This window comes from Heloderma suspectum, chromosome 4 (assembly GCF_057233095.1).
Source record: "Heloderma suspectum isolate Gila_16-S chromosome 4, 16-S_ref, whole genome shotgun sequence".
Taxonomy (NCBI): Eukaryota; Metazoa; Chordata; class Lepidosauria; order Squamata; family Helodermatidae; genus Heloderma; species Heloderma suspectum.
The window spans coordinates 163,443,978-163,469,947 of NC_139461.1; the positions used below are offsets into that span (position 1 = coordinate 163,443,978).

Below are 25,970 nucleotides of genomic sequence, written 5' to 3' on the forward strand. Positions count from 1 at the left end.
TTTAGTGGCAAGTTAAAGCTGTTGACAAGACAAATTATTTGTTTTGCAGAATACAGCATGCCATTCATAACCAAAAGTCACATCTTAATGTATTTTGATTCCATGTATCATAAATGAATAGAAAATAACTGAAGGAAAGGGCGCAACAGCTATAAAGAAGAATGGGATGGAACTGATCAGCACAAACGGGTAATTTGCTGAAGAACTGGTCCCTGCAAGCTTGTAAACTGCGAAAGGGCTCATAAGCATGTTAGTGATGCTGCCATTTTGTGACAGGACATAATCACCAAATGACTGAAGACTACAGCATGTAGGAAAGTCAGACTCGCCTCTCCTTGGTCTGAATGCGGATCTCCCCCCCCCCCAGCTGTAATTTAAAACATCTACCAGGCTCAGAACAGAGGATGATGTGGTAAATGTATAATCTATTCCAGGTCTTAGTCATCATCGTGTAGTTAGGGGCTGTGTGTAAGAGACCACTATTTTTATTTTTAATTTGCCGATTAGTTGGAGACATTAATCCTGTGCCCTTTCATTTGAGAAAGTTCTCATTGTTAGTGTAAATTTATTTTTGCCAGTCTGAGCTCTCTTCTTTCTTTAGCCAAGGCTTCTGCACCTTGTTTAATCTGCTGTTTAACTAGACTGGCATCCACTTGGCCAAGTTTGCAGCCATAGCCAAATCTTCTGTACGTACTGGGAGTGTTCAGACGATCAGCAGGGGAAACAATGTGGCCACGGGTGGTTGAAGTCACTGCTCCTGCACTGTTTGGATGACACAGCAGCCTGCAATGCATCTGGATAAGTGTGCGAGTGGTGCGGTCAGGGGAAGCTGCGTTTCCCCCAGTTGTCCCAACCCAGTCATTAAATAAGCCTCTAAAACCATGGCTTCACGGTAATTCCTGAGGGGGTTTGATGCAAAAACAATGCTGATTTTTTGTATCTTTTTAAACGAGAGCCTCATTTGGGGGACATTTAAGTATGACTGTGTGAGAACCACAGACTGAGTTTGATGGCATCATGGCTGCTTGTCCCAAGTAGCTCAATAGTAGTTACATCTCATACTTGATCTTGAACACTGACTTTGGGACTATATCCAAGGTCCTTTCCTCGTATCAGTTCCATGATCACCAGTTCCAAGTCATGATCATTTATCATATCTAGAAATATTTTCTCTCTCATAATTGAAGTATTTCTTCACATAAGAAACTAACTTATGGAATTTACTACCACAAGATGCTGTGACGGGCACAAGCATGGATGGCTTTTAAAAGGATTAGACAAATTTGTGGAGGGCAGATCAATAGGTACCAGTTGAAGGAACCCCCCCATACAGAAACAGCATACCTCTGAACAGCAGGGGCTCGGAGGCAAACGAGAGGTGGAAAACTGGAAAGGCTTGTGGAGCCGGGTGCCGTCAGTATGTGTCTCGCCATGCCCCTGAACTCATTCAGGCCCTGGTCAAAGCTCTGGCTGGAGCTCTAAAGGCACCCCAACCAAGGCATGGTTGGAACACTCCTCTGCCCTGCTCCTTGGTCAGGCAGCTTTGTCTGCCCTGCGCCTTCCCCAGTTGAGGCAGGCAAAGCACACCAATCTGGAGGAAGAGTGGCACATGAAGGGGAAACTGCTGATCAGAGATGTGTGGGGATTCCGCTCCCCTCTAGCCTCCAGGGGGTGGGGGCTTGGGGAGGGAGTCCAAACCTCCGTGGGCCAGATGAGGCCTGTGGATGGGGGTTTCCCATCCCCGCTTCTGAGGCCCCAGGAGCCATCTGGCCGGCTGCTTTCAGTACCAGAACACAGGACCCATTTGAACCCTTCATCTGTTACTGCAAGGAAATCCCTCTGTTTAGACAGAGAAAGAAGGGTGGGGCATCTATCTATGACTTGCTATAAACAGAGTTCAGCCAAAGCCTTGGACTGGTACAAAGTGCAGCACCTAATAAGGACAAACACCCTTGATGAAAGAAAAAGAGGGTTCAGGGATACTTAATGTTCCATTCTTTTAGCAATCCTTCAACATTCCTGCAGAGGTAGGGGAGGAAGAGAAAATTTCCTTGGCTGTGCAGCAAATGAAACTGCAGAAGTCTCTGGCTTTCCTAACATAGGCAATTTTTCAAAGTAAATTAAAGGGCACATTTGGCCACTTTTTGTCATGAATAAAAATATTTTAAGAGAGGCCTGAGAGTCGTCACTTAGATGCACAACAGGACTACGGTAGCCAAAGGGAAGAGATGTACAGAACACGAATGTTTGTGTGGGGAAAATTACAATGAAAACCTCAATGAGTACCAGACTTGCAAAAGCAAATCTTTTCTAGATTTCCTAAGGGATAGCATTACTGCCGGGAGATCCATGGAATATTTTCCAATATTTTTGTCTGCTGTATGCACTGCTGTGCTAATATAAATTATCTCCCTTCCTTTTATATTCCCATCAATGATCTTAGGCAGAAACCATTACAGGAATAATTTCAACGTACACCAACTTCCACTAAAGATTATACAGACAAATCACTATCTATTCTTGGTTCCTATTCCTCTCCTGAGTGGAGAAAAAACAGGAAGGCAGAAAAGAAAAAAGCAATTTAAGTTCTGCAAGGCAGAGGTGAAAACAAACACACTGGTATGTAATGAAATATTTTTTAGAAAAAAACTGACAGGTGAAAAAAGCATGCACATGAAAACTCTTGCTATAGGAGACACATCTCAAAAGACTCATTATGGATCATCTTTATATGTTCAACTTAAGGATATCTTTCCTTTCCATGTCTTCCCAGACAGCCATACGTTTTACTGCTAGTCTACAGTTTCATCATTTTAGATCAAATTTAATCTTTCATACAAGAAAGATGCTTTATTACTAATCATTTAGTAACAACAACCCAGCTTTAGTCTATGGCAGTAACATGAAAAGGACACTGGGGGTTGGATCTAGGAAGGACTCAGTTCGCTGAAGCCCCCCCCCCCCCCCCGGGGGGGGGGGAAGTCCACTTCCACCAGTACTGTTGATCCACCTTCCTTCTATAGGACATTTTAAACAAATTTCATTCAGGTGCTATACACCTGTTTCAGCAATGCTGCTTACAGACACTCCTACATACCAACTGTACTTTTATCATGAATATCTCATGTAGATTCTTAACATGGTAATTTAGTGCACACTCTTGTTGAGGACTATTTTAGCTAAACTGAAGCTGAGCACTAATTCCCACACATCAAAAGTTAAAGGATAGGAGGGAGTTTTGCAACACCCATTTACAGATTGCCAGTTTTATTATATTTATTAATTGCCTCTTTATTAAACACACAATAAGATGCAAAATGAGAAAAATCACAGTAAATATAAAAAACAGCTGCCTCCCAAAGATAGGAACAAACACTAACAGTGAGGGAGACGGCCTCATACATGGCCCCAAACTGTTCTTTCAAAGCTAACAAACCGTGCCAAAGTTTACACTTCGTTTGTATTTCTTGCTTTTGATCTTTTCATTGGTGGGATGAAAAGCACGTGACCAAGCCCTTTTGCAGCTTCATGAACCTTCTTCCTGCCTTCTTCCTGCCGTTGCTCCAGCTCTGCCTTCAGTCTTGCGTCTTGCTTCTTGAGTTCATGGATGACATCTGTTGCGACAATTCCTTCTATAATGGCTTTGTCGGATGCTGCTGACCTGATGGAATCCATTTTTCTGGTCTTTGAAGACTTGCCTTTAAATACAAGTCTGTACGGACCATGTATTTTATTGATTCTACAGGCACTACCATGACATTTAAGATCAGAGAGTTTCAGCTCCACGTCATCTTGTGCTTTTTTGACAGCCCTGCAGAACTTGCTTTCTCCTAGCTTTTCTTGCTCTCTTGCTCTGACCTGTGAAGATGAAATGACAATTAGGCCGTTAATGTGTGCTGCAAAACAGCAAGGATGGAATGGAGCCTCATTGCCTCCAGGGACTGCTGGGAGATGGCTAGATTAAAAGCCCCCCCCCGCCCCTGACGATCCTGATCCAGATCACTTCCCCCACCTTGCTATGTGCTATTTGATGTTTCCCAGTGTTAAAAATCCTAGTAGGTGTATCCAAGCTATTGGGCGTGCCTTTGTATAAGCCCAGATTTTGCATAGAGGAACGGAATCATAGGTTAATGTTTTGGAAAGACTTGTAGCTTGGCTTAATCAAAGCCTGTATCAAGAGCAGTAGTCCTGGTACTAGAGCTCAGAGGATATCAACAGACAACAAGAACAAGTTCTCCTCTGGGTTGCACCACTGTAAATATTTGCACTCATTTAAAAACTCATTTAAAAACCTTTAAAGACTTCAATGCTGGGAAAGATTGAAGGTAAAACGAGAAGGGGACAGCAGAGGATGAGATGGCTAGATAGCATCACCGATGCAATGAATATGGACTTGAGCACGCTCCGGGAGAGAGCGCAGGACAGGAAGGCCTGGCGTGCTATGGTCCATGGGGTCACGAAGAGTCGGGCACGACTGCACGACCGAACAACAACAACAAAAACTAGGATTTAACAATTAGGCATGTTCTGCAGAGCCTCTATGCCAGAGGTGGGCGACTTGCGGCCTTCCAATGGTTTTGGCCTACAACTCCCATCAGCCCTAGCCAGCATGGCCAATGGTGAGGGATGATGGGAGTTGTGGCCCTCCAGATGTTTTGACCTAGGAATGAAACCTACAACAAAATGGTACAGTGTATCCCCGCCCCAAAGAGGAGCTTTTTAGTGCTGTTGAAGCTTCTCAGGGCGGTGGTAAATTTTCAGGAGAGGAAGGGATAGAAGACATGTTTCTTCCTCCCCTCCCAGGCCTTCCTCTGCTGTGCTGCGTAGTGCTAGAGGGCTGCCAGACTCAAACCCAGGTATTCTATAGCTAGGTGACAGGGAGAGAGACACTGCTTTGGAAATGTAAAAGGCATCCCCTCCCACTATATAAACTTCACGATAAGCTGCCCGGGGCAAAATCTTCCTCCGCCCTCCATTTCCCTTTTAAAAAAGAAACAAACCTGAATCATGGATTTATCTCAGCCACAGACTTGACAAATGGAATCTGCAGCAAAACGTTGCAGTGTGGAGTGCGCCAATTTAGGGTTCCAGCCATGCCACGCCACGCCCCCCCCCCCGAGACTCCGCGTTCCTGGCTAATGAGCATGCTCAGTCCTCCTTGGGTTGTTGGGAGTGGAGTGCCCCCACTTCTGTAGACCTTGAAGTTCCTCCGAATATGCTAAAACCTCCTTGTTGTGTGTGGGAGGTACCACTGTGGCTACATAAGGATTGGCACTTGGAGAATGAGTTCACCGTTACTATGTTAACATGAAGGCAGGGAGCACAACAGGAGAGGGAGGGACAGAGGCAGCCGAAGGAGACCTCAAGAGCTGCCCCAGCTGAACTCCCCCACAGGGCCATCTACCCTGAATTGCCCTGCAGGAAGCGTTCCAGGAGAGGGAGATCAAGGCCTGCTCTGGCTGGATTCCCGCCACTGCAGGGACATCTTTCACCAACTGCCCTGTGGGAAGGATTCTGCTGCGTTTTCAAAAGAACTGTTAATATTGTTTATTGTGATAAATTTTTATGTTGCTTGTAAGCTGCCTTGGTAGGATTTATATCCTGGAAGGCGGCATATAAATAAATGTAAGGAACAAACCCCTGCGATCTGCGAACAGGTGAACAGAGTTCACCTTCTGCAGGAAGGCAGGATCTGTCGTGAGCACAGAAGACACAGAAACCTGTACACAGAGCTAACCACCCAACTCAAACTCTCTCCTAACTGAAAATGTAATCTGCAGCGTCATGCATTATCTCAACAGTAGTCCAAGGCACGGAAGGGATATGTAAGAACACATTCATGAGCCCCAAGTCTCTCACCCAGGATGCAGAGGGGGCCGTGACCCATTCTGCCAGCACTTAGTTTGCCGAGAGATTGGAGATGGCCAGACACGGGATGTCCCAGCAAGAGAAAATCATAGCCAGGTAGTTGGCACTAACCATTCCTGTGTTGTCTGTTAAAAGGCATCTGGGAGGATGTTTCTGCAGTTGGCAACATGAATAGCACCAGGAGCAATCACTATGTACCCATCTCAAAGTTGGTAAGCAATGCTGGAAAGAGTAATTGAGCCTGAGCCCTTGGTTCTTTAAAAAATACTTGGTTGCATGGTTGTCAGTTGCTGTTTGCATCACCTTGCTAGAGAACCACCAGATGTTCCAGTGCACTGATCTAAGCAGAAGTGCCCTGAGAGGTCCAGGGAAGACCAAGAGGTGTGTCCTCTGCAATGAGCACCTCAACTCGAAAAGAGCAGCATCTGTCAAGACTGCAATATGCAGGGCATACAAATCAAAGTGAATCCCCTGAAGTAGGTTCCAAAGCAATCTCCACAATCGTAAGAGAACAAAGCACTGATGGAAGAATAAGGAATTTGGACTGGCAGGGTGAAACAGGAAACCAGTGGTGGAGAGGCCTTCTGCAAAGCCTGGCATGAGGGACTACCAAGGTGGTGGCTGCCATTAAGCCCAGCAGCTGCTGGATCCTCAAATGCTGACTAAAGGGGACAATTTAAAAAAGAAAACAAAACAAAGTAAATTAAATTAAAGGAAATAAATTCTGCCCAGCAGGCTTGAGATATAAGGTAAAAAGACTGGGTAACACAGAGAACGTTCCAGAATGCTGTGCTGGACGAAAAGGAACAGAGCGGGAAGGTGGGAGCCACGCCTAGAAGTGTGCAAAGAGCAGAATGGGGAACTCCCGCCAAAACTCTACTCAGCTCTAGAAGGTTCCAAACATTGCTCTGCACAGACGCAGATGCAGAACCCATATGTGTGAGTCACAGTGAGCACAAAAAAGAAGCATGAGCAAGTGTGAAGTCCACAACTGAATTGGACCCTCTGGGTAGCCTGGAAATGGAATTTTCCTGAACTGATGTTTAAGACAAGCATGTAACATAGTTGAACATCAGAATTCATTATTATGAGCAGGTTGCCTGTACATGGGAAAACAGAAACATATTTCCATCACAGAAAGGCAGGACAATGGCCATGCATCTTGTGAGGTGCTGGGAAGGCCAGACGACAAGCAGCCTTCTTAGTGCTCTGTCCATGGCTGCAAGATGTGCTCCCCACTGAGGTCCATTTGGTGCCAACATTGTCATCCTTTCAGTATCAGGTTAAGACTTTCCTCTTCTCCCAGGCATTTGGCAGCATATGATAGGGCTTTTAATGTCAGTTGTTTTATTAGACCCTGGTTACCCTTATTGTAACTCGGTTTTTTTTAGCCGTTTTAAATTATTTTTAAATGTTGTATGTTAAAGATTTTATATTATGTTTTATTTTTAGTTTGTAATTTTTGTGAACTGCCCAGAGAGCTGTGACTATTGGCCAGTATAGAAATGAAATTAATGAAATGAACAATAAATAAAAGAGAGTTCTGAATTCAATCAAACCTGATTTCTAACAGGCTTCCAAATCAGCCCTTACCTTTCCACAGCAGCCCCGTTTCCTGTATGTTACAAGCTCACGCAGCTCATCACAAAGGCTCATCAGATTTTTCCTGCATCTGTCAAGTTCTTCAATAGTTCTGCTAAAGCCATAGCAACCCAGGCCAGCACTTGGCAAAAGAGTGTCCTCATTACACACATTGTGGGGTTTTGCATCTTCTGTTTCAGGATCCAAAACAGTCTCCTGTGAAGTGGGGAGGGGAATTCCAAAGTTTCATTATTTTTTATAACCCACAGTTTTTATTTTATTTATATAAAATAAATAAATAAAATAAATTACATTATATTCTATTTCTATACATTCCAATAGCCAAAGCCCTATCTGATAGAGGGCCTTGTTACAACATTAATCTTAGAACACGGCAAAATAATAAGTCAAAAAAGCACTATAATATCCAAGCTCTATTTGTGGAAGGATATGCACTCCTTCCAGTGACACAGATTCTATTCTCCATAGTTTGCTCCCAGCAAGAGGATTTGCTTAGGCACTTGCAAGTGGCCACAACAATTAACTCCATTTTAAGAGCAAATAATCCAAATCCAAAATAAGTGTAGCTTACGCATGCAAATCATAGCATGTGGGGCACCTAATATAACTGCCCTACAGTGACTCCAAAGTAGTTCTCTATAGAAATTAGACCAAATGATCCCTGAAATCAGAAGACGATCATGTAGTGAAATAACAGATTGCCAACTACCATTATCTCTCCCAATACGGAAATTTCTTTTGACTCTTGATCCCTTTGCTGAGGAGCTCTGCTGGGAAGAAACATCACCTTTAAGAGATGTGCTGAACATTAAAATTTCTAACCTTGCTAAATACAAATATGTTGAAAGGAATTCCTTACATCATTACAACAATAATTAATATATTGTAACAACAATTGTTTGTTGTATTACTTACTACTGTAGGTATTTAAATTAGATATCCGTGGGGCTGAAAGAGTTCCAGGCACTGATCTCTCAGGTTCCTAGAAACTGAATGATTGCCCCTAAAAGTATCTATGGAGGACTAGTCCCTAAATATTATTTTGAAACATTTTCCAAACCCAGAGGGCAACCTTAGAAGCTACTTTTTATTTTGCTTCTGTAATGTAAAACCTTGCAGAATTTCACCAGTAATGAAGGTGCTGTAGTAATGGGTTTATCAGTTTACTTTCTCTCTCATTCTACAAGATGAACAGGGCTCCCAGGCAAGTCAGTACAAATACACATGCATATGTGGGACCAAAGCAACAGAACTGTTTTTTATAATTTTGTATATTATATTTTGGATGTTATGGGGTTAATTTTTCTCTCTGTGTGTGCTGGCCACTGTAAAACCAAAAGGTTAAACATTCAGTTATGTTTTACTAGGTCTTGGTGCCCAAGTCTACAGAGCAAGCCACAGACCAGAAGGTTCAAGTAGATGTTGAAACAAGATAAGGAGCTTGCAAAGGGGGTTGCTTACACATCGTATGCTCAAAGGTCTGCAGGATGCCAGTGGTCTTGGTTTTGCAAAAATGTGTGCAAACAGTCAGCAGAAGGAATTTAGGATGAGCCCTCCTGATTGGTCAGAGTTACAAGACCACAGGTGAACTTTAACATATAGAAAGTTCAGGTCAAAAGGCAGAGAGGAAGAGAGAGAGGGAGGGAGAGAGAGAGAGAAGGTTGAGAGGCTGGAAGGAGGGAAGGAATAAGATGAAGAAAGAACGCTGCTTTTAAAACTTGATAACTCTGAAAGAAAGAGATCACTAGGAAGAACTTGGATAAAATTGGGGCGGTCTAGCTAGAATTAGTTGGATGCATTCAACCCTGGTTGTTTTCTTACTTTCTTTTGCTCATGTTTTCGTGTGTGTGTGTGTGTGTGTACCACTTAATTTATTTTTATAATAATAATACTTTTTCAGTAAAAATTTAAAATGTTGTGATTGGGTTACCCATTGAGTAGGGTTGGAAGGGGCCTACAAGGCCACTGAGTCCAACCCCCTGCTCAATGCAGGAATCCAAGTCAGAGCATCCCTGACAGATGGCTGTCCAGCCTCGTCTTGAACGCCTCCAGTGTGGGAGAGCCCACCACCTCCCTAGGGAATTGATGCCATTGTCGTATTGCTCTAACAGTCAGGAAGTTTTTCCTGATGGTCAGCCAGAATCTGGCTTCCTGTAACTTGAGCCCATGATTCCGTGTCCTGCACTCTGGGATGATCAAGAAGAGATCCTGGCCTTCTTCTCTGTGACAACCTTTCAAGTACTTGAAGAGTGCTATCATATCTCCCCTCAGTCTTCTCTTCTCAAGGCTAAACATGCCCAGTTCTTTCCGTCTCTCTTCATAGGGCTTTGTTTCCAGTCCGCTGATCATTTTTGTTGCCCTCCTCTGAACCCTCTCCAGTTTGTCTGCATTCTTCTTAAAAGTGTGGCGCCCAGAACTGGACAAAGTACTCCAGATGAGGCCTAACCAGTGCGAGGGGAACTAGTACTTCCCAGGATTTGGAAGCTATGCTTCTATGAATGCAGCCCAAAATGGCATTTGCCTTTTTTGCAGTCACATCACATTGTTGGCTCATATTCAGCTTGTGATTGACAACAATTCCAAGATCCTTCTCGCTTGTAGTGCTGTTGAGCCACATATCCCCCATCTTGTAACTGTGCATTTGTTTTCTTTTTCCTAGGTGCAGAAGTTGGCATTGATCCCTATTAAATGTCATTCTGTTGTTTTCTGCCCAGCGCTCCAGTCTATCCAGATCACTTTGAATTTTGTTTCTGTCTTCCAAAGTATTAGCTATCCCGCCCAATTTTGTGTCATCTGCAAATTTGATCAGCATTCCCTGCACCTCCTCCTCCAAGTCATTCATAAAAATGTTGAAGAGCACTGGGCCCAGGACTGAGCCCTGCGGTACCCCACTCGTTACCTTGTTATTCAACACCATTCAGGAAAGTCTGAAATTTCAAACATGCTTCTTGACTAAATTCTGTGAGCTGTGAAAATTACAGTGCTCCACCATTTGCCATGAAGTTTAAAACCAGGGGTGTACATTGAATTTTGATGACTCCTGAACTGGGCTAATTCAAACAGATTTGGGATTCATCCAAACCAAAGCAAGGGTCCACCAAATCTTACCTGCAAAAATCACAACATTTCTCTCCAAACTTTCCATTTAAGGAAACCACCAGTGTTGGGAGAGGGAGAGTTGGAAGTATAGCTTCATATCTGACAGGTGTTATGGCCAGCTGTAATGGACCAGAGTGAAGCCATATTGAGGCCCAGTGAAGGCTGGGCCTGGGTATCTTCACTGTGGAATTTTTGAATGTGTACATTCCTTGAGTTCCTTGTGAGAGGGAGAAAGGCGGGGTATAAATGCAATAAATAAATAAATAAATAAAATGACCACCCCACCCTCTCTCTCTGAAAAATTCAAGATCTACAAAGTTCTGAAAAGCAGTTTGCTTAACCAGCAAAAGTTTCTATATGTGAACAAGCCCAATAGGGAACTGCCTGTATGTCACCATTCTCCAGACAGACCAGCCAATGGTTTAAGAACTTGTGGTTAAACTAGACTTCCTTTTTGGTCAACGAGCATTCTGCGCATGATCAGGGGGCTGTGTAATCAATTGCCTAACAAAAAGCTAGTGGCGCCTAGCATGCAGGGGGGAGTTGATTTCGCTGCGCAGAGAGTGAACTTCCCACGCTGCAGCATTTTCTATCAAATAAAGGTGTGTTGTACCTGAAAGTGTTGGGCCAGGACACAGGTCTATCTTCTAATCACAGGGAATGATTTTACTAAGGCCTCCAATCACAGTTGAAGTAAGATATCAACTTGCTTCTAATCTGTTCTGTGCTCTTTGCTAGTTGTCTGTCTTTTGAGCAGGAACATTTAAAGGACTGTGGTAGTATTTAAGAGGCTTTTAGCTTGTGTTTTTTACTAGAACCTATTTTTGTATTTGTTGTTCAGTCGTATCCGACTCTTCGTGACCCCATGGACCATAGCACGCCAGGTCCTGCGCTCTCTCCCGGAGCGTGCTCAAGTCCATGTTCATTGCATCGGTGATGCTATCTGGCCATCTCATCCACTGCCGTCCCCTTCTCCTTTTGCCTTCAGTCTTTCCCAGCATCAGGGTCTTTTCCAGGGAGTTTTGTGTTCGCATTAGGTGGCCAAAATATTTGAACTTCAGCTTCAGTATCTGTCCTTCCAAGGAGCACTCAGGGTTGATTTCCTTTAGGATTGACTGATTCGACCTCCTTACAGTCCAGGGGACTCGTAAGAGTCTTCTCCAGCACCACAGTTCGAAAGCATCCATTCTTCGGCACTCAGCCTTCCTTATAGTCCAGCTCTCACAGCCATACATTACTACTGGGAAAACCATAGCTTTGATTAGACGGACCTTTGTCGGCAAGGTGATGTCTACTTCTTACTATGCTGTCTAGGTTTGCCATAGCTTTCCTCCCAAGGAGCAAGCCTCTTTTAATTCCATGGCTACAGTCACTGTCTGCAGTGATCTTGGAGCCCAAGAAAGTAAAATCTGTCACTGCTTCCATTTCTTCCCCTTCTATATGCCAGGAAGTGATGGGGCCAGATGCCATGATCTTAGTTTTTTTAATGTTGAGTTTCAAACCAACTTTTGCACTCTCCTCTTTCACCCTCAACAAGAGGCTCTTCAGATCCTCTTCACTTTCTGCCATTAGGGTGGTATCGTCTGCGTATCGGAGGTTGTTGATAATTCTCTCAGCAATCTTAATTCCAACCTGTGATTCATCCAACCCGGCGTTTCTCATGATGTACTCTGCATATAAGTTAAAAAAGCAGGATGACAATATACAGCCTTGCTGTACTCCTTTCCCAATTTTGAATCAATCGGTTGTTCCATGTCCGGTTCTTACTGTTGCTTCTTGACCCTCATACAGGATTCTCCGGAGTCATGTAAGGTGGTCTGGTACTCCCATCTCTTTAAGAATTTGCCAGAGTTTGTTGTGATCCACACAATCAAAGGCTTTAGCGTAGTCAATGAAGCAGAAATAGACGTTTCTCTGGAATTCTCTTGCTTTCTCCATGATGCAGCGAATATTGGCGATTTGATCTCTAGTTCCTCTGCCCCTCCGAAACCCCGTTTGTACTTCCGGTAGTTCTCAGTTCACATGCTGCTGAAGCCTAGCTTGTAGGATTTTGAGCATAACCTTGCTGGCATGTGAAATGAGCACAATTGTATGGTAGTTTGTACAATCTTTAGCATTGCCCTTCTTTGGAATTGGAATGTAAACTGATCTTTTCCAGTATTGTGGCCACTGCTGAGTTTTCCAAATTTGTTGGCACACTGAGTGCAGCACTTTAACAGCATCATCTTTTAGGATTTTAAATAGCTCAGCTGGAATACTGTCATCTCCGCTAGCTTTGTTGTTAGTAATGCTTCCTAAGGCCCACTTGACTTCTCTCTCTAGGATGTCCGGCTCAAGTTCAGTGACCGCACTATCATGGCTATCAGGGACATTCAGATCTTTTCTGTATAGTTCTTCTGTGTATTCTTTCCACCTCTTCTTAATCTCATCTGCTTCTGTTAGGTCCCTGCCTTCTTTGTCCTTTATCATGCCCGTCTTTGCACAAAACGTTCCCTTGAGATCTCCAATTTTCTTGAAAAGATCTCTAGTCTTTCCCATTCTGTTTTTTTCTTCTATTTCTTTGCATTGTTCATTGAAGAAGGCCTTCTTGTCTCTCCTTGCTATTCTCTGGAACTCTGCATTCAGTTGGGTATATCTTCCCCTTTCTCCTTTGCTTTTCGCTTCCCGTCTTTCCTCAGCTACTTGTAAAGCCTCATCAGACAGCCACTTGGCTTTCTTGCATTTCTTTTTCTTTGGGATGGATTTCGTTGCTGCCTCCTCAACAATGTTACGGACCTCCGTCCATAGTTCCTCAGGCACTCTATCTATCAGATCTAATCCCTGAAATCTATTCCTCACCTCCACTGTACATTCATAAGGGATATGATTTAGGTCATACCTGAACGGTTTAGTGGTTTTCCCTACATTCTTCAATTTAAGCCGAAATTTTGCAACAAGTAGCTCATGATCTGAGCCACAATCAGCTCCAGGTCTTGTTTTTACTGACTGTATAGAGCTTCTCCATCTTTGGCTGCAAAGGACATAATCAATCTGATTTCAATACTGACCATCTGGTGATGTCCATGTGTAGAGTCGCCTCTTGTGCTGTTGGAAAAGAGTGTTTGCTATGATCAGTGTGTTCTCTTGGCAAAACTCTATTAGCCTTTGTCCTGCTTCATTTTGTACACCAAGGCCATGCTTGCCTGTTATCCTGGTGATTTCTTGACTTCCTACTTTAGCATTCCAATCCCCTATGATGAAGAGGACATCTTTTTTTGGTGTTAGTTCTAGAAGGTGTTGTAGGTCTTCAAAGAACCGATCGACCTCAGCTTCTTCGGCCTCAGTGGTTGGGGCATAGACTTGAATTACTGTGATGAATGGTTTGCCTTGGATTCCTACTGAGATAATTCTATTGTGTTTGAGATTGTACCCCAGTACTGCTTTTCCCACCCTTTTGTTGACTATGAGTGCTACTCCATTTCTTCTAAGGGATTCTTGTCCACAGTTGTAGATATAATGGTCGCCTAAATTAAATTCGCCCATGCCTGTCCATTTTAGTTTGCTGATTCCCAAGATGTCGATGTTCAGTCTTGCCATCTCATGTTTGACCACCTCCAGCTTACCTTGATTCATTGATCTGACATTCCAGGTTCCTAAACAATATTGTTCTTTACAGCATCGGACTTTCTTTTCACCACCAGACACATCCACAGCTGAGTGTCCTTTCGGCTTTGGCCCAGCCACTTCACTCTTTCTGGCGCTACTTGGAAATTCCCTCTTCTCTTCCCCAGTAGTATATTGGACACCTTCCGACCTGAGGGTCTCATCTTCCGGCGTCGTATCTTTTAGCCTTGTGATACGTTCCATGGGGTTTTCTTGGCAAGAATACTGGAGTGGGTTGCGATTTCCTTCTCCAGTGGACCACATTTTGTCAGAACTCTCTGCCATGACCTGTCCGTCTTGGGTGGCCCTGCACGGCATAGCTTATGGCTTCACTGAGTTACGCAAGTCCCTTCACCACAACAAGGCAGTGATCCATGAAGGGGAGAACCTATTTTACCCATTCATAAACCCGTTTCCTTCTTTATTCCAACCAATCCTTTACTTTCCAATCCAGTCTATCCTAAAATCCTTGCCCAAAATCCAATTCTTCATACTTTTAATTTATTCTTGCTGCCATTGTTTGCATCCATCTTAAGTGTTTGCTGCTGTTTGTTAGTCATTCTATATAGGCAGTGTCACTTCCCTTATCCCCAAACACCCTCTCCTGACCTCCTGCAAATTTGGACATAGTTGTATGGGTTTGCTTTTGATTTAAGTTTAGTGTTCTCTATTTTGGTCTGTGTGTCTCTAGTCTGAGTATTGTAATACTTTGTCAAAAAGCAAAAATGTTATAACTGTTTTTGTTTCCCAACGACAATCAATGGGGAGGCATGAAGCTTCAGATTTCCAGAAATGAGGTTCTGTTTTGGACCCGAGCTGAATCAGTTGGCCTCCAAAACGGTCCAAGCTGAATTAGGCTGCTTTCCAACTGCCAAAGCAGAGTCCAAACCAAATCCTGCGGTTGCTGTACACTCCTATTTAAAACCCCTCTTTGGAGAAGTCATTTTTAATAGAAAAATTTGTAATACCACATTTTTAAAAGCATTAAAAATGAAGGATGGACATTTCCATTTGTGATAACTGCAGATGTATGGAAATCACCCTTAGTCTCACACTGCAGACAAGATAGAGCATGTTTAGCCAGGGAAAAGTCCTACAACTCCCAGCATCCTCCAGCCAGTATGGAGGAGTTGTACAACTGTAAGAAGCTGTACAACAAAGCTGGGAGTTGTACAGCTTTTTCTTGGCTAAACATACATAGGATGACCCCTTTAAGGAACAAAAGGGAGATCTAGGAGAACTTCCTTTCACTGGTACTAGCTAAACCACAAAAAGGATGGAACGTAGGCGGCTTATAACAAAAGCTCCTAGTCTGAGAGTTAAGTTCATCGTCTTACTTGATTGTAAAGTAGTAGGAGAACAGAATGTTTTTGTGCCACCCAAGCAGGCACAGGGTCACAGCAGGGCATGCTCTGGGCTTGGGGGTGGAAGTGAGTTACGAGTATGGAGGTTGCATTGCAGTCTTGACATTCTCATCAGCAGAGATGACGGATCATCTGCTGCCACAAGCTTCAACAGGAGCCCTGCATTTCAGCTACAATCCCCTAAGGTCCACTGCACACTGCTTAGCTTTTATACAGCCCTTAATAAAGGATCCCGTTATTCATAATTATTGTCTCCTCCATCTTTTTTACAGAGAACAGTATGCTTGGCTGAAAGGGGAGGTCAGCAAAATGTATGAACCTTTTTGCAAAACAAACAGTAATATATACTATGTAGCCCATCTATGGAATGCACCCCAAATATCAAGCCATACCATCCAATGCCAATAAACCGGTTCCATAGGCTTCCATTTCAGAAAGGCTTCCAGTCGAGAGCTATCAGATTCCACAAACTGCAACAACTAAACAAAAGGAAAACACCTGTCTCAGAGAACTTGGTTAATGAGCAGTTTAAGAACGTAATCAATTAATAAGTGCATCAAATTACTGCAATACAACTAAAAGTTATACAGCCTCTCAGCACAGAGCTCACTGGACTACTCTAGTGCAGAAGCCAAATTCTGCATGCCAACGCTCAAGGTAGTGAAGCCAGATTTTAAGAAATTAACTTCATATTAATATTAATATGATTTTGCACTTATTTAGTCCTTTAGAGTGCTTCACATACGTTATCCCATTAATCCTAACAACCTCGGCTTAGGAAAGGTCATTGATCTACCTTTTGCAGAAGCGGGTGGGGGGAGCCAATGTACAGCGAGAATGTTTGTGGCCAAGATTAGATTGCGCTGAGGACCTATGGTTCACAGCTCGACACTCTTATGGCACTACACTACCAAGTGCTCACTGAAGCACCAGATCTGTGCTTCTGCTGAACCGCTGCAGCTTGCAGGTGGGGACACACATGGTGGAACGCTCCCCCAAACAATTATTCTCCCTATGCTGGAGTAGAACCTTTCTCCTGGCATTCCAGTTTTCCAAGTGCAAGGCAGAAACCCTTTTATGAGGAGGAGCATACCATCATGCAAGGTCCTGTCGGCAATGTGACGTGGTACTGAAGTTCTGCTTCCTCTGTGAGAACTAGAGCAACATCTGCTGATGCGAGAGCCTAGTGAACTATCGTGTCTGTCAATTTTAAGACCTCCGGTCAATACAACAATAATTACGAGCAACAGAAAACACCACATGCGTACTTCTTTCCCTATCTAAAGAAAGCATACATCTAGAAGGGTGAATTAAGTTAAATAATCTTCAGAACATTTTCTAGTGGAAGCCTGCAATAGTTATGTTAAATTAAATGATCCCGATAGCAGGACACCACAACAGCCTGTATGTATTTATTTGGAACATTATATGCTTTCAAAGCAAATGGGGATACCCTGTAAGTAGTATTTATCTGAATCCTGAAGCGATAGGAGGATCAGCATTGCTCATTCCAATCTAGCCATCTCAAATCTAGTTCTAGGAACAAAAGTACAATATAAAATAGAATGAACCAAATCTTCAATCATGGCATGGCAGAGGGTACAAGAACATGGTGAACGCGAGTTAACCAGGATGGTGAGGGAGGGGTCTGGAAACCAAGTCCTATGAGGAGCTGGAGCAGTTGAAAGAGCTAGGTATGTTTAACTTGGGGAAAAGAGGATTAAGGGGAGACATGACCGCAGGTCTTCAAATATCTGAAAAGCTGCCATGCAGAAGATGGTGCAGACTTGTTCTCTGCTGCTCCCAAGGGCAGGCCTAGAACCAATGGGTGGAAATTACAGGGAAGCAGATTTTGGCTAAACATTAGGAGAAACTTCTTAACAATGAGAGCTGTTTGGCAATGGAACAGATTGCCTCAGGAGGTGCTGGGTTCTCCTTTGTTGGAAGTTAGATGGCCATCTGTCAGGGATGCTGCGGCTGCATTGAGCAGGGGGTTAGACTTGATGATATCCTAGGTCCCTTCCAACTCTATGATTCTATGCTAGTCAGTGAAGCTGTTGTAACAAAGGAGTCACATGCTCCCTGTAACTGGCTCTGGTCACAAGTCTGGCTACAGCATTCTGGACCAGCTGAAGTTTCTGAACAGTTTTTAAAGGCAGCCCCATGTAGAGTGTGTAACAGTAGTCCAAACAGGACGCAATGAAGGCATGTGTGGCTGTGGCCAGATTAGACATCTCTAGAAATGGTGCACTTGCCACACTAGGCTCAGCTGCGCAAACGCATGCCTGGCCACCATCAAAGCCTAGCCCGTGTCTCCACGACAACAGAAGGAGAAGCGAACGGGGGAGTACCGGATTTTAAAAAAAGAATCAGCTTTGCTGCGATTTGGTCCATGGAGTCTCCATGAGGGAGTGCTCCGCACCAGTAAAAATCACTTCACAGAACATACTTCCCGGTGGGGGTTGGAGTAAATGTCATCTGACTGGCAGGGGCTGCTCAACCAATAAGAGAAACTTCCCCCCCTCTCCACCTCCCATTTCTTCCTTTCCCCTGAAAGTCCAGATGCACCTACATTTCAGGAGCAAGCCTCATTGAGCACAGTGGGAGTTACTTCCGAATAGACACACATATGCTTGTGCTGGGAAAGGGGGAGGGGAGAACACAGGCGTGGGAAAGCAGCCCCCTTTCTAACCCGTTACTGCGCCGGATCTCTATAATGAAGCTGTGAAGTAGTTACTTCCAAAGGCAATAAACCAAACAACGGAGAATTGGAGCCTCGAGATCGCGCTTTACAGCATTTAGGGAATGTGCTTTAAACTATGCCATTTCAATTGAGGGGGATCTCTGTAAATTCTGATGTGGGCAAGAGGACAAGTCTCACTCAGCACAACGGAAGTTACTTCTCAGAAGACACTGAGATTTGTGCAAGGACAGGAAACACCCCCTGACCGGGGTCACAGTGAAAGGCATAGCCCTGGGCAGGGCTAGCATAGCTGATGTCGGGGTGGAAACTGAGCCCATAGAGCCCCACAGCAGTTCTGATTCTGAGGAAGAACAGCAATCCGTGGGAGAGGAGCTCGCTCATCTCTCACAAGCACAGCAGCTGGCTGAGATTCCTCCTGCCAGCATTCCTGGGATAGTGACCCTGGCAGCGAGAGAGTGCTGGAGGGGGGCTTGCTGGACGCTCGGCGAGGACGCAGGGAATGGCGCCAGATGGAGGACACCGAAAGGGGGCGCTCTGCTCATATGGCGCTAAAACAATGGTCGCGTCCCGAGGACCCAAGGGTAAGAGGGAGGATCTCTCCATAGCCCATAATTTCAGAGTCTTCCCGCCCTTCTCCTTCAAACGGGGACCAACTGCCTTACCTGGAGCTTAGGCTACTCTGCTATCTACCGCAGTGGAGTTCCTTGCTTAGTCGCTAGTGATTAGTATCTGTAAGAGTCATTAAGTAATAAAGGAATAAAGCCTTGGAAAGAATCCTTGTCGTCTGTGTCTTGAGCTGGCTACTGGAGGGGACTGTAAGAGGCAGCTAGGGCACTCCTGACAGCTGAGCTCAATGCGGGGGCTGGGGCACACAGCAACTATACCGGGGAGAACCCGACTTGAGAAAAAGAATTGGACTTTAAGCAGTCTCAGGAAATCTGAGTTTTCCCTGATAAGCTACGGGTGGCTATGATGTCACATATCCCTAACGACCTCAACACGGAGCCGGCTTGGAGTAAATCACTGGTGGAGACACCCCCCTGGGCATCCAGGTTCAGGGCCGAATCCAGGAGTACACCCAAACGGCAAGCCTGAGTCTTCAGGAGGAGGGTAGCTCCCTGATAGATTTGTCTCCCTCATTGTCTACCCAGGTCCCGCTCAACCCTGCCATGCCCCTAGAACCCTAGGGAGATAGTGAAGCTCATCCCCCACGATCTCCACAAAACAGCCAAATAGCAAGAATGCCCTAGGCAGCCATCCCCCTGCTTAGGTAGGTTTCTGCTAGGGATGATAGTACTGGAGGGGAGAGCCTCTGTAGGGCTGTACCAGTAAGGCTGCCACAGAAATCCAAATCCTCTCACTCTGCTCATGCTATAATGGTTAAGAGTATAAGCTGTAAAGTCTATGGTCTGAATCTTACCCCAGCCACAAATTCACTAGGTGCTCTTAGGCTAGCAGCTATCTTTCTGCTTCAGCCTCCCAAGTGCAATACGGGGATAATTATACCGATTAATCCTCCAAGTTTGTTGTAAGGATTACTGTAATAATTTAAGTGAAGTGTCTTGAAAGCTGTAAAGCAGTATATAAATACTAAATGAAAATTCCAAGCATATAACATCTTAGCCCATCGTTATCTTAGCCCAATGCATTACTTTACACACAATGAATAATGGGATTTTATTTGCAAACCAAAAATAGTCCAGAACAGAAATAAAATTATGTTGAAATATGAATTGCTAAAACCTGATATACAGACAGTACTTATCAATTGTTCTGCTATAGTGGGAGATGCCTCCTTCACATTATAATGAGATATACGGCCTTATTCAAGAACTAGCAGCAACAAATTTCACAATGACCTGACGTGGGGAGAAATGTTGGGCTTCGCTCCTTCATGAAATGCCTCTCGCACAAGTGAAACAGAGCCCCCCTGCCCCCCTCTCCACGCGCACACACACACACACACACTTTTCCACTCTTGACAGAAGTCGGCTCTGGTCTTGCCTGGTTTTACTAGTTTCCTCACAGATAATTCAGAATCTGAATATTTTAGCTCTAATACCTTAATCAGGGTGATGTGCTAAATGTATTAAGAAAAGAATCCTGTTCCAAGACTAAAAACGTGTCCCAGGATTTGAAACAAATTCAAGGGATAGGGATAACTGGAATGTTAAATTACTCGGTACTGGTTAGGTTTTTTGAATTGTAATACTTTTTAGAACTTATTTGTAATGCTTTAACCTGCACTGAATCCTAGGGTTAAGACCAGGAGGAAAAATAAATAAATAAGACTAGAGATTAAACACCCTCTGAGGTTTTGATAGGGAGACCTTCCTTCCTCTCTAAAGAACTGTCACTCGAGTTTGGCACTGCTGTGTCTTGTTTTGGCAGCTCTCCCAAGTGCTGCAATTCAAGCAAGAAAAAAGCATTATTTACCAACAGGAACTCTTAGAATGCTTGCATGGGGGTACCTTCTATTAACAATACACATTTTAACTCTGTGTTTGATGCATCAAGTGATGAATCACTAATCCATATTATTTATTGGAATATGTTAATACTTTCATATTTTTGTTGCCACAAGGTGTCCTGAATGGGCCAACGTTTGGCTGACCAAACAGATCGTGCTGGAACCAAGGGCAGGCTGAGATCTTGAAGGTATGTGCGGGACAAGTCGATATGTTAAAACTAGATATGCTGCCCAGTGTCTTCCCAACTAGAATTCAGACTGAGTTCTGATGTCCCTTTTGTTGGGAACTGTTTCTCGGCCAAAAAAGGACCTACCAGATTCTGGTGGGTTCCAGTTGATCGTGTATTGGAGGCTAGACTGGATGTCAGAATCTAATCTGGAGTTAATGAAAGGTCTTACAAATAAGAAACCCTCCCACAGCCAACAAAACATTTCCAGAGTGGAACCAAGCCGCTCCTGCACACATTGTGTGCAGAATGTTTCAGGAGGTTACTGTATCCTATGAAAAACCAAAGGAATAATACTGTGCCATTTAGGTCGTGGCACGCCTTTTTAAAAGCCTTGTAAACCATCTAGAAAGGATGAAAATCCAGAATGGAGATCTGGAATAGGTGTGTGTGACCACAGCCTTCCATATGAAAGGGGCTTTGCTTACTGTAACCATCAGTGAATATGACTGCCACACAGTCTAGGAATTAATGGAGGCTGCGATGAAACGGAGTATCATTTTTCAAGAACCAAAGACCTCCACATGCTTGGCCAATAAAATGTGGAAAGAAATAACTCTTTTCTGAAGCTTTCCTTTAAAATGGTGACAGCAACTATAGCATTGCAGCTCTATTAATTCTCTTTCTGGTATGGAAAATTTTCACTACGGGCACATTTAGGTGACAGATGATGGCCAAGGGAAATGCTTAGCTCAAGGTAATAATGCCACAGAGTAGAATGACCCGCTTGAACATTATTAGAATGGTGCCAAGGCTTCCCAATGGGGAATTAATTGCAAGCACAAGTCATGTAGCTTAAAGAATAATACCTGAAGAAATACGTTAAAAGCTGCCATGAACAAAAATCATCCTTCCAAAAGAAGAAAAATACTTTTGTCTCAAATATCACAGTTGTGCTAATGTGAAGAGCTGATTAACAAGATCATCTGTGCACAGTGATCTCAGGGGAATTAATGTGCATTATAACTGGGCACATGGAGGAGCTGTCAGTCGATTATCAATCTCCCTCACTGCTGCTGATCATTGCTCAGTACATTTTCCCAGTTATCTGATTAGACACTCAAGAGCAATCCCTGAGCCAACTGCAGGCAGTCAACTGCAAGGCACGTTCATCACTTCTGAGGACACTGAATGTCTGGGGTTGCATTTTGGTCAGTTGTGGACTGCCCTGATCCACATTTCTTACTGCAATTCTCTGTGGATACTACTATCAACCCAGGAGCGGATAAGAAAAAGACCAATGACAAACAATGGAGCTGAAGGACAACATATAGAACAGGAGAGCCAGCAGCAACCTGACAGTGAGCACCATGAAGGGAAGCAAATGAGACTTGCCTTCCAGAACGCAGTTAGGACAATAATTCCATGGGGAGGGATGAGAGCTCACATACCAGAGGAACTTAGTTTCAGGTAAGCGTTCCTCCCACACAGTAGCTGATTACCTGGAACCATCTCTAAGCCAATGCCTGAGACAGAAGTGTGATCAATGGGGGAGAAAAGCAACCCAGATTATGAATAAAAAGAACATGGTGGTCGGAGTCTACTACTGGCCACCCAATCAAGGAGAAGACGAGGATGAAACTTTTGAAAAGCAAATTGCCAGTGTTTCAAGGGAGCACGATGTAGTAGTAATGGGAGACTTCAATTTTCCCGAAATTGGTTGGGAGACAAATCCTGCAAAACATGGCCCCTCCAGGAAATTCCTGACTTGTGTAGTGGATAACTTCCTCCTACAGAAAGTAGAGGTACGAACTAGAGGATCAGCTGTCCTTGACTTGATCCTAACCAAAAGAGATGACTTAGTGGGTAAAGTAGCCGTTACAGGAACTCTGGGTGAAAGCGACTATGTTGTACTTGAGTTCCTGGTTCTAAAGGAAGCAAAAGCTGAGTGTAGCCAAACGTGTACTCTGGATTTTAGGAAAGCCGATTTTAATTAACTCAGAATGATGACGATAAGTAAGGTCCCTTGGCAAGCGACTCTAATGAGAAAAGGAGTCCAAAATGGGTAGGAGTTTTTAAAAAAGAAAATTCTCAAGGCACAATTACAAACAATTCCAACAAGAAAAAAAGGTGGAACACAACAGGAGAAGCCAATGTGTCTTCACCAAAAGCTTAGAGATGACCTGAAAACAAAAAAGCACACATATAGGAAGTGGAAGGAAGGACAAGCAATGAAGGAAGAGTACAGGCAGGCAGCACAGAATTGCAGGGATGGTGTCCGGAAGGCTAAAGCTGTGAACGAGCGAAGGCTAGCGAGGCTGAACGCAACAAAAAGGCTTTCTTCAGCTACGTGCATAGTAAAAGGCAGTGGAAAGAAATGGTGGTTCAACTGTTAAATAAGGATGGCAAAATGATAACAGATGACAAAGAAAAGGCAGAAGTGCTCAATTCCTACTTGGGCTCAGTCTTCTCCCAAAAGAGGGACTATGACCCCCCTGGCAAAGGTGAACTACAGGGGCAGGACTGCAGCTTGAGATCGATAGGCCTATCGTCAAGGAACACCTAATTACTCTGAATGAGTTCAAATCTCTTTGAGATATCATGGAGGACGGGTGAAGTGCCAGATGACTGGAGGAAGGCTAATGTTGTTCCTATCTTCAAAAGGGGTAAAAACGAGGACCCTGGGAACTATAGACCAGTCAGTCTGACATCAATCCCTGGGAAAATTCTCGAGCAGATTATAAAGCAATCCATCTGTAAGCACCTTGAAAACAATACAGTGATTACTCAAAGCCAACATGGATTTGTCAAGAACAAACCCTGCCAGAGAAATCTGATCTCATTTTTTAATCAGGTCACCTCCCTTGTGGACTGTGGAAATGCTGTGGACATCATATACCGCGACTTCAGCAAAGCTTTCGACAAGTGCCCCATGATCTCCTGATGAGCAAACTAGCTCAAAGTGGGCTAGATGAAACAATGATCTGGTGGATCCACAGCTGGCTACAGACTTGGACTCAAAGGGTGTTTATCAATGGGATCTTCTCAAATTGGGGAGGGGTAACAAGCGGGGTCCCCTTCATGGATCACTGCCTTGCTGTGGTGAAGGGGCTTGAGTGACTCAGTGAAGCCATAAGCTATGCCGTGCAGGGCCACCCAAGATGGACAGGTCATGGTGGAGAGTTCTGACAAAATGTGGTCCACTGGAGGAGGAAATGGCAACCCACTCCAGTATTCTTGCAAAGAAAACCCCATGGAACGTATCACAAGGCTAAAAGAGATGACGCTGGAAGATGAGCCCCTCAGGTCGGAAGGTGTCCAATATACTACTGGGGAAGAGCAGAGGGTATTTCCAAGTAGCGCCAAAAAGAGTGAAGTGGCTGGGCCAAAGCCGAAAAGACACTCAGCTGTGGATGTGTCTGGTGGTGAAAAGAAAATCCGATGCTGTAAAGAACAATATTGTTTAGGAACCTGGAATGTCAGATCAATGAATCAAGGTAAGCTGGAGGTGGTCAAACATGAGATGGCAAGATTGAACATCGACATCTTGGGAATCAGTGAACTAAAATGGACAGGCATGGGCGAATTTAATTCAGGTGACCATCATATCTACTAATGTGGGCAAGAATCCCTTAAAAGAAATGGAGTAGCACTCATAGTCAACAAAAGGGTGGGAAAAGCAGCACTGGGGTACAATCTCAAAAACGACAGAATGATCTCAGTACGAATCCAAGGCAAACCATTCATCACAGTAATTCAAGTCTATGCCCCAACCACTGAGGCCGAAGAAGCTGAGGTTGATCGGTTCTATGAAGACCTACAACACCTTCTAGAACTAACACCAAAAAAAGATGTCCTCTTCATCATAGGGGATTGGAATGCTAAAGTAGGAAGTCAAGAAATCCCCGGGATAACAGGCAAGCATGGCCTTGGTGTACAAAATAAAGCAGGACAAAGGCTAATAGAGTTTTGCCAAGAGAACATGCTGATCATAGCAAACACTCTTTTCCAACAGCACAAGAGGCGACTCTACACATGGACATCACCAGATGGTCAATAACGAAATCAGACTGATTATGAACCCTGCAGCCAAAGATGGAGAAGCTCCATACAGTCAGTAAAAACAAGACCTGGAGCTGACTGTGGCTCAGATCATGAGCTTCTTATTGCAAAATTTCAGCTTAAATTGAAGAACGTAGGGAAAACCGCTAAACCATTCAGGTATGACCTAAATCATATCCCTTATCAATATACAGTGGAGGTGAGGAATAGATTTCAGGGATTAGAACTGATAGATAGAGTGCCTGAGGAACTATGGACGGAGGTCCATAACACCGTTCAGGAGGCAGCAACTCAATCCATCCTGAAGAAAAAGAAATGCAAGAAAGCAAAGTGGCTGTCTGATGAGGCTTTACAAGCAGCTGAGGAAAGAAGGGAAGCGAAAAGCAAGGGAAAAAGGGGAAAATATACCCAACTGAATGCAGAGTTTCAGAGAATAGCAAGGAGAGACAAGAAGGCCTTCTTAAATGAACAATGCAAAGAAATTGAAGAAAACAATAGAATGGGAAGGACTAGAGATCTCTTCAAGAAAATCAGAGATATCAAGGTAATGTTTTGTGCAAAGACAGGCATGATAAAGGACAAAGAAGGCAAGGACCTAACAGAAGCAGATGAGAAGAGGTGGAAAGAATACACAGAAGAACTATACAGGACAGATCTGAATGTCTCTGATAGCCATGATAGTGCGGTCACTGAACTTGAGCCGGACATCCTAGAGAGTGAAGTCAAGTGGGCCTTAGGAAGCATTACTAACAACAAAGCTAGCGGAGATGACAGTATTCCAGCTGAGCTATGTAAGATCCTAAAAGATGATTCTGTTAAAGTGCTGCACTCAATATGCCAACAAATTTGGAACACTCAACAATGGCCACAATACTGGAAAAGGTCAGTTTACATTCCAATTCCAAAGAAGGGCAATGCCAAAGAGTGTTCAAACTACTGCACAATTGCGCTCACTTCACATGCCAGCAAGGTTATGCTCAAAATCCTACAAG

General features: G+C 44.0%; 1 protein-coding gene across 18 annotated transcripts in view; it reads right to left on the bottom strand.

Moving 5' to 3' along the window:
• Positions 1-2,406: 2,406 nt before the first annotated feature.
• The window catches only part of TEDC1 (tubulin epsilon and delta complex 1), a 61,934-nt gene continuing 38,370 nt past the window's right edge, over positions 2,407-25,970 (bottom strand). For 13 of the 18 annotated variants that reach the window (XM_084851013.1, XM_084851023.1, XM_084851008.1 and 10 more), the window contains 3 exons: positions 15,968-16,054; positions 7,462-7,665; positions 2,407-3,858 (listed from right to left, as the gene is read on the bottom strand). In XM_084851013.1, the coding sequence (XP_084707139.1) occupies positions 3,448-3,858; positions 7,462-7,665; positions 15,968-16,054 (702 nt within the window). In that variant the 3' untranslated portion in view covers positions 2,407-3,447. The remainder of the gene's footprint in view (positions 3,859-7,461; positions 7,666-15,967; positions 16,055-25,970) is intronic. The other 5 variants (XM_084851017.1, XM_084851015.1, XM_084851012.1 and 2 more) reach the window with 1 other exon arrangement.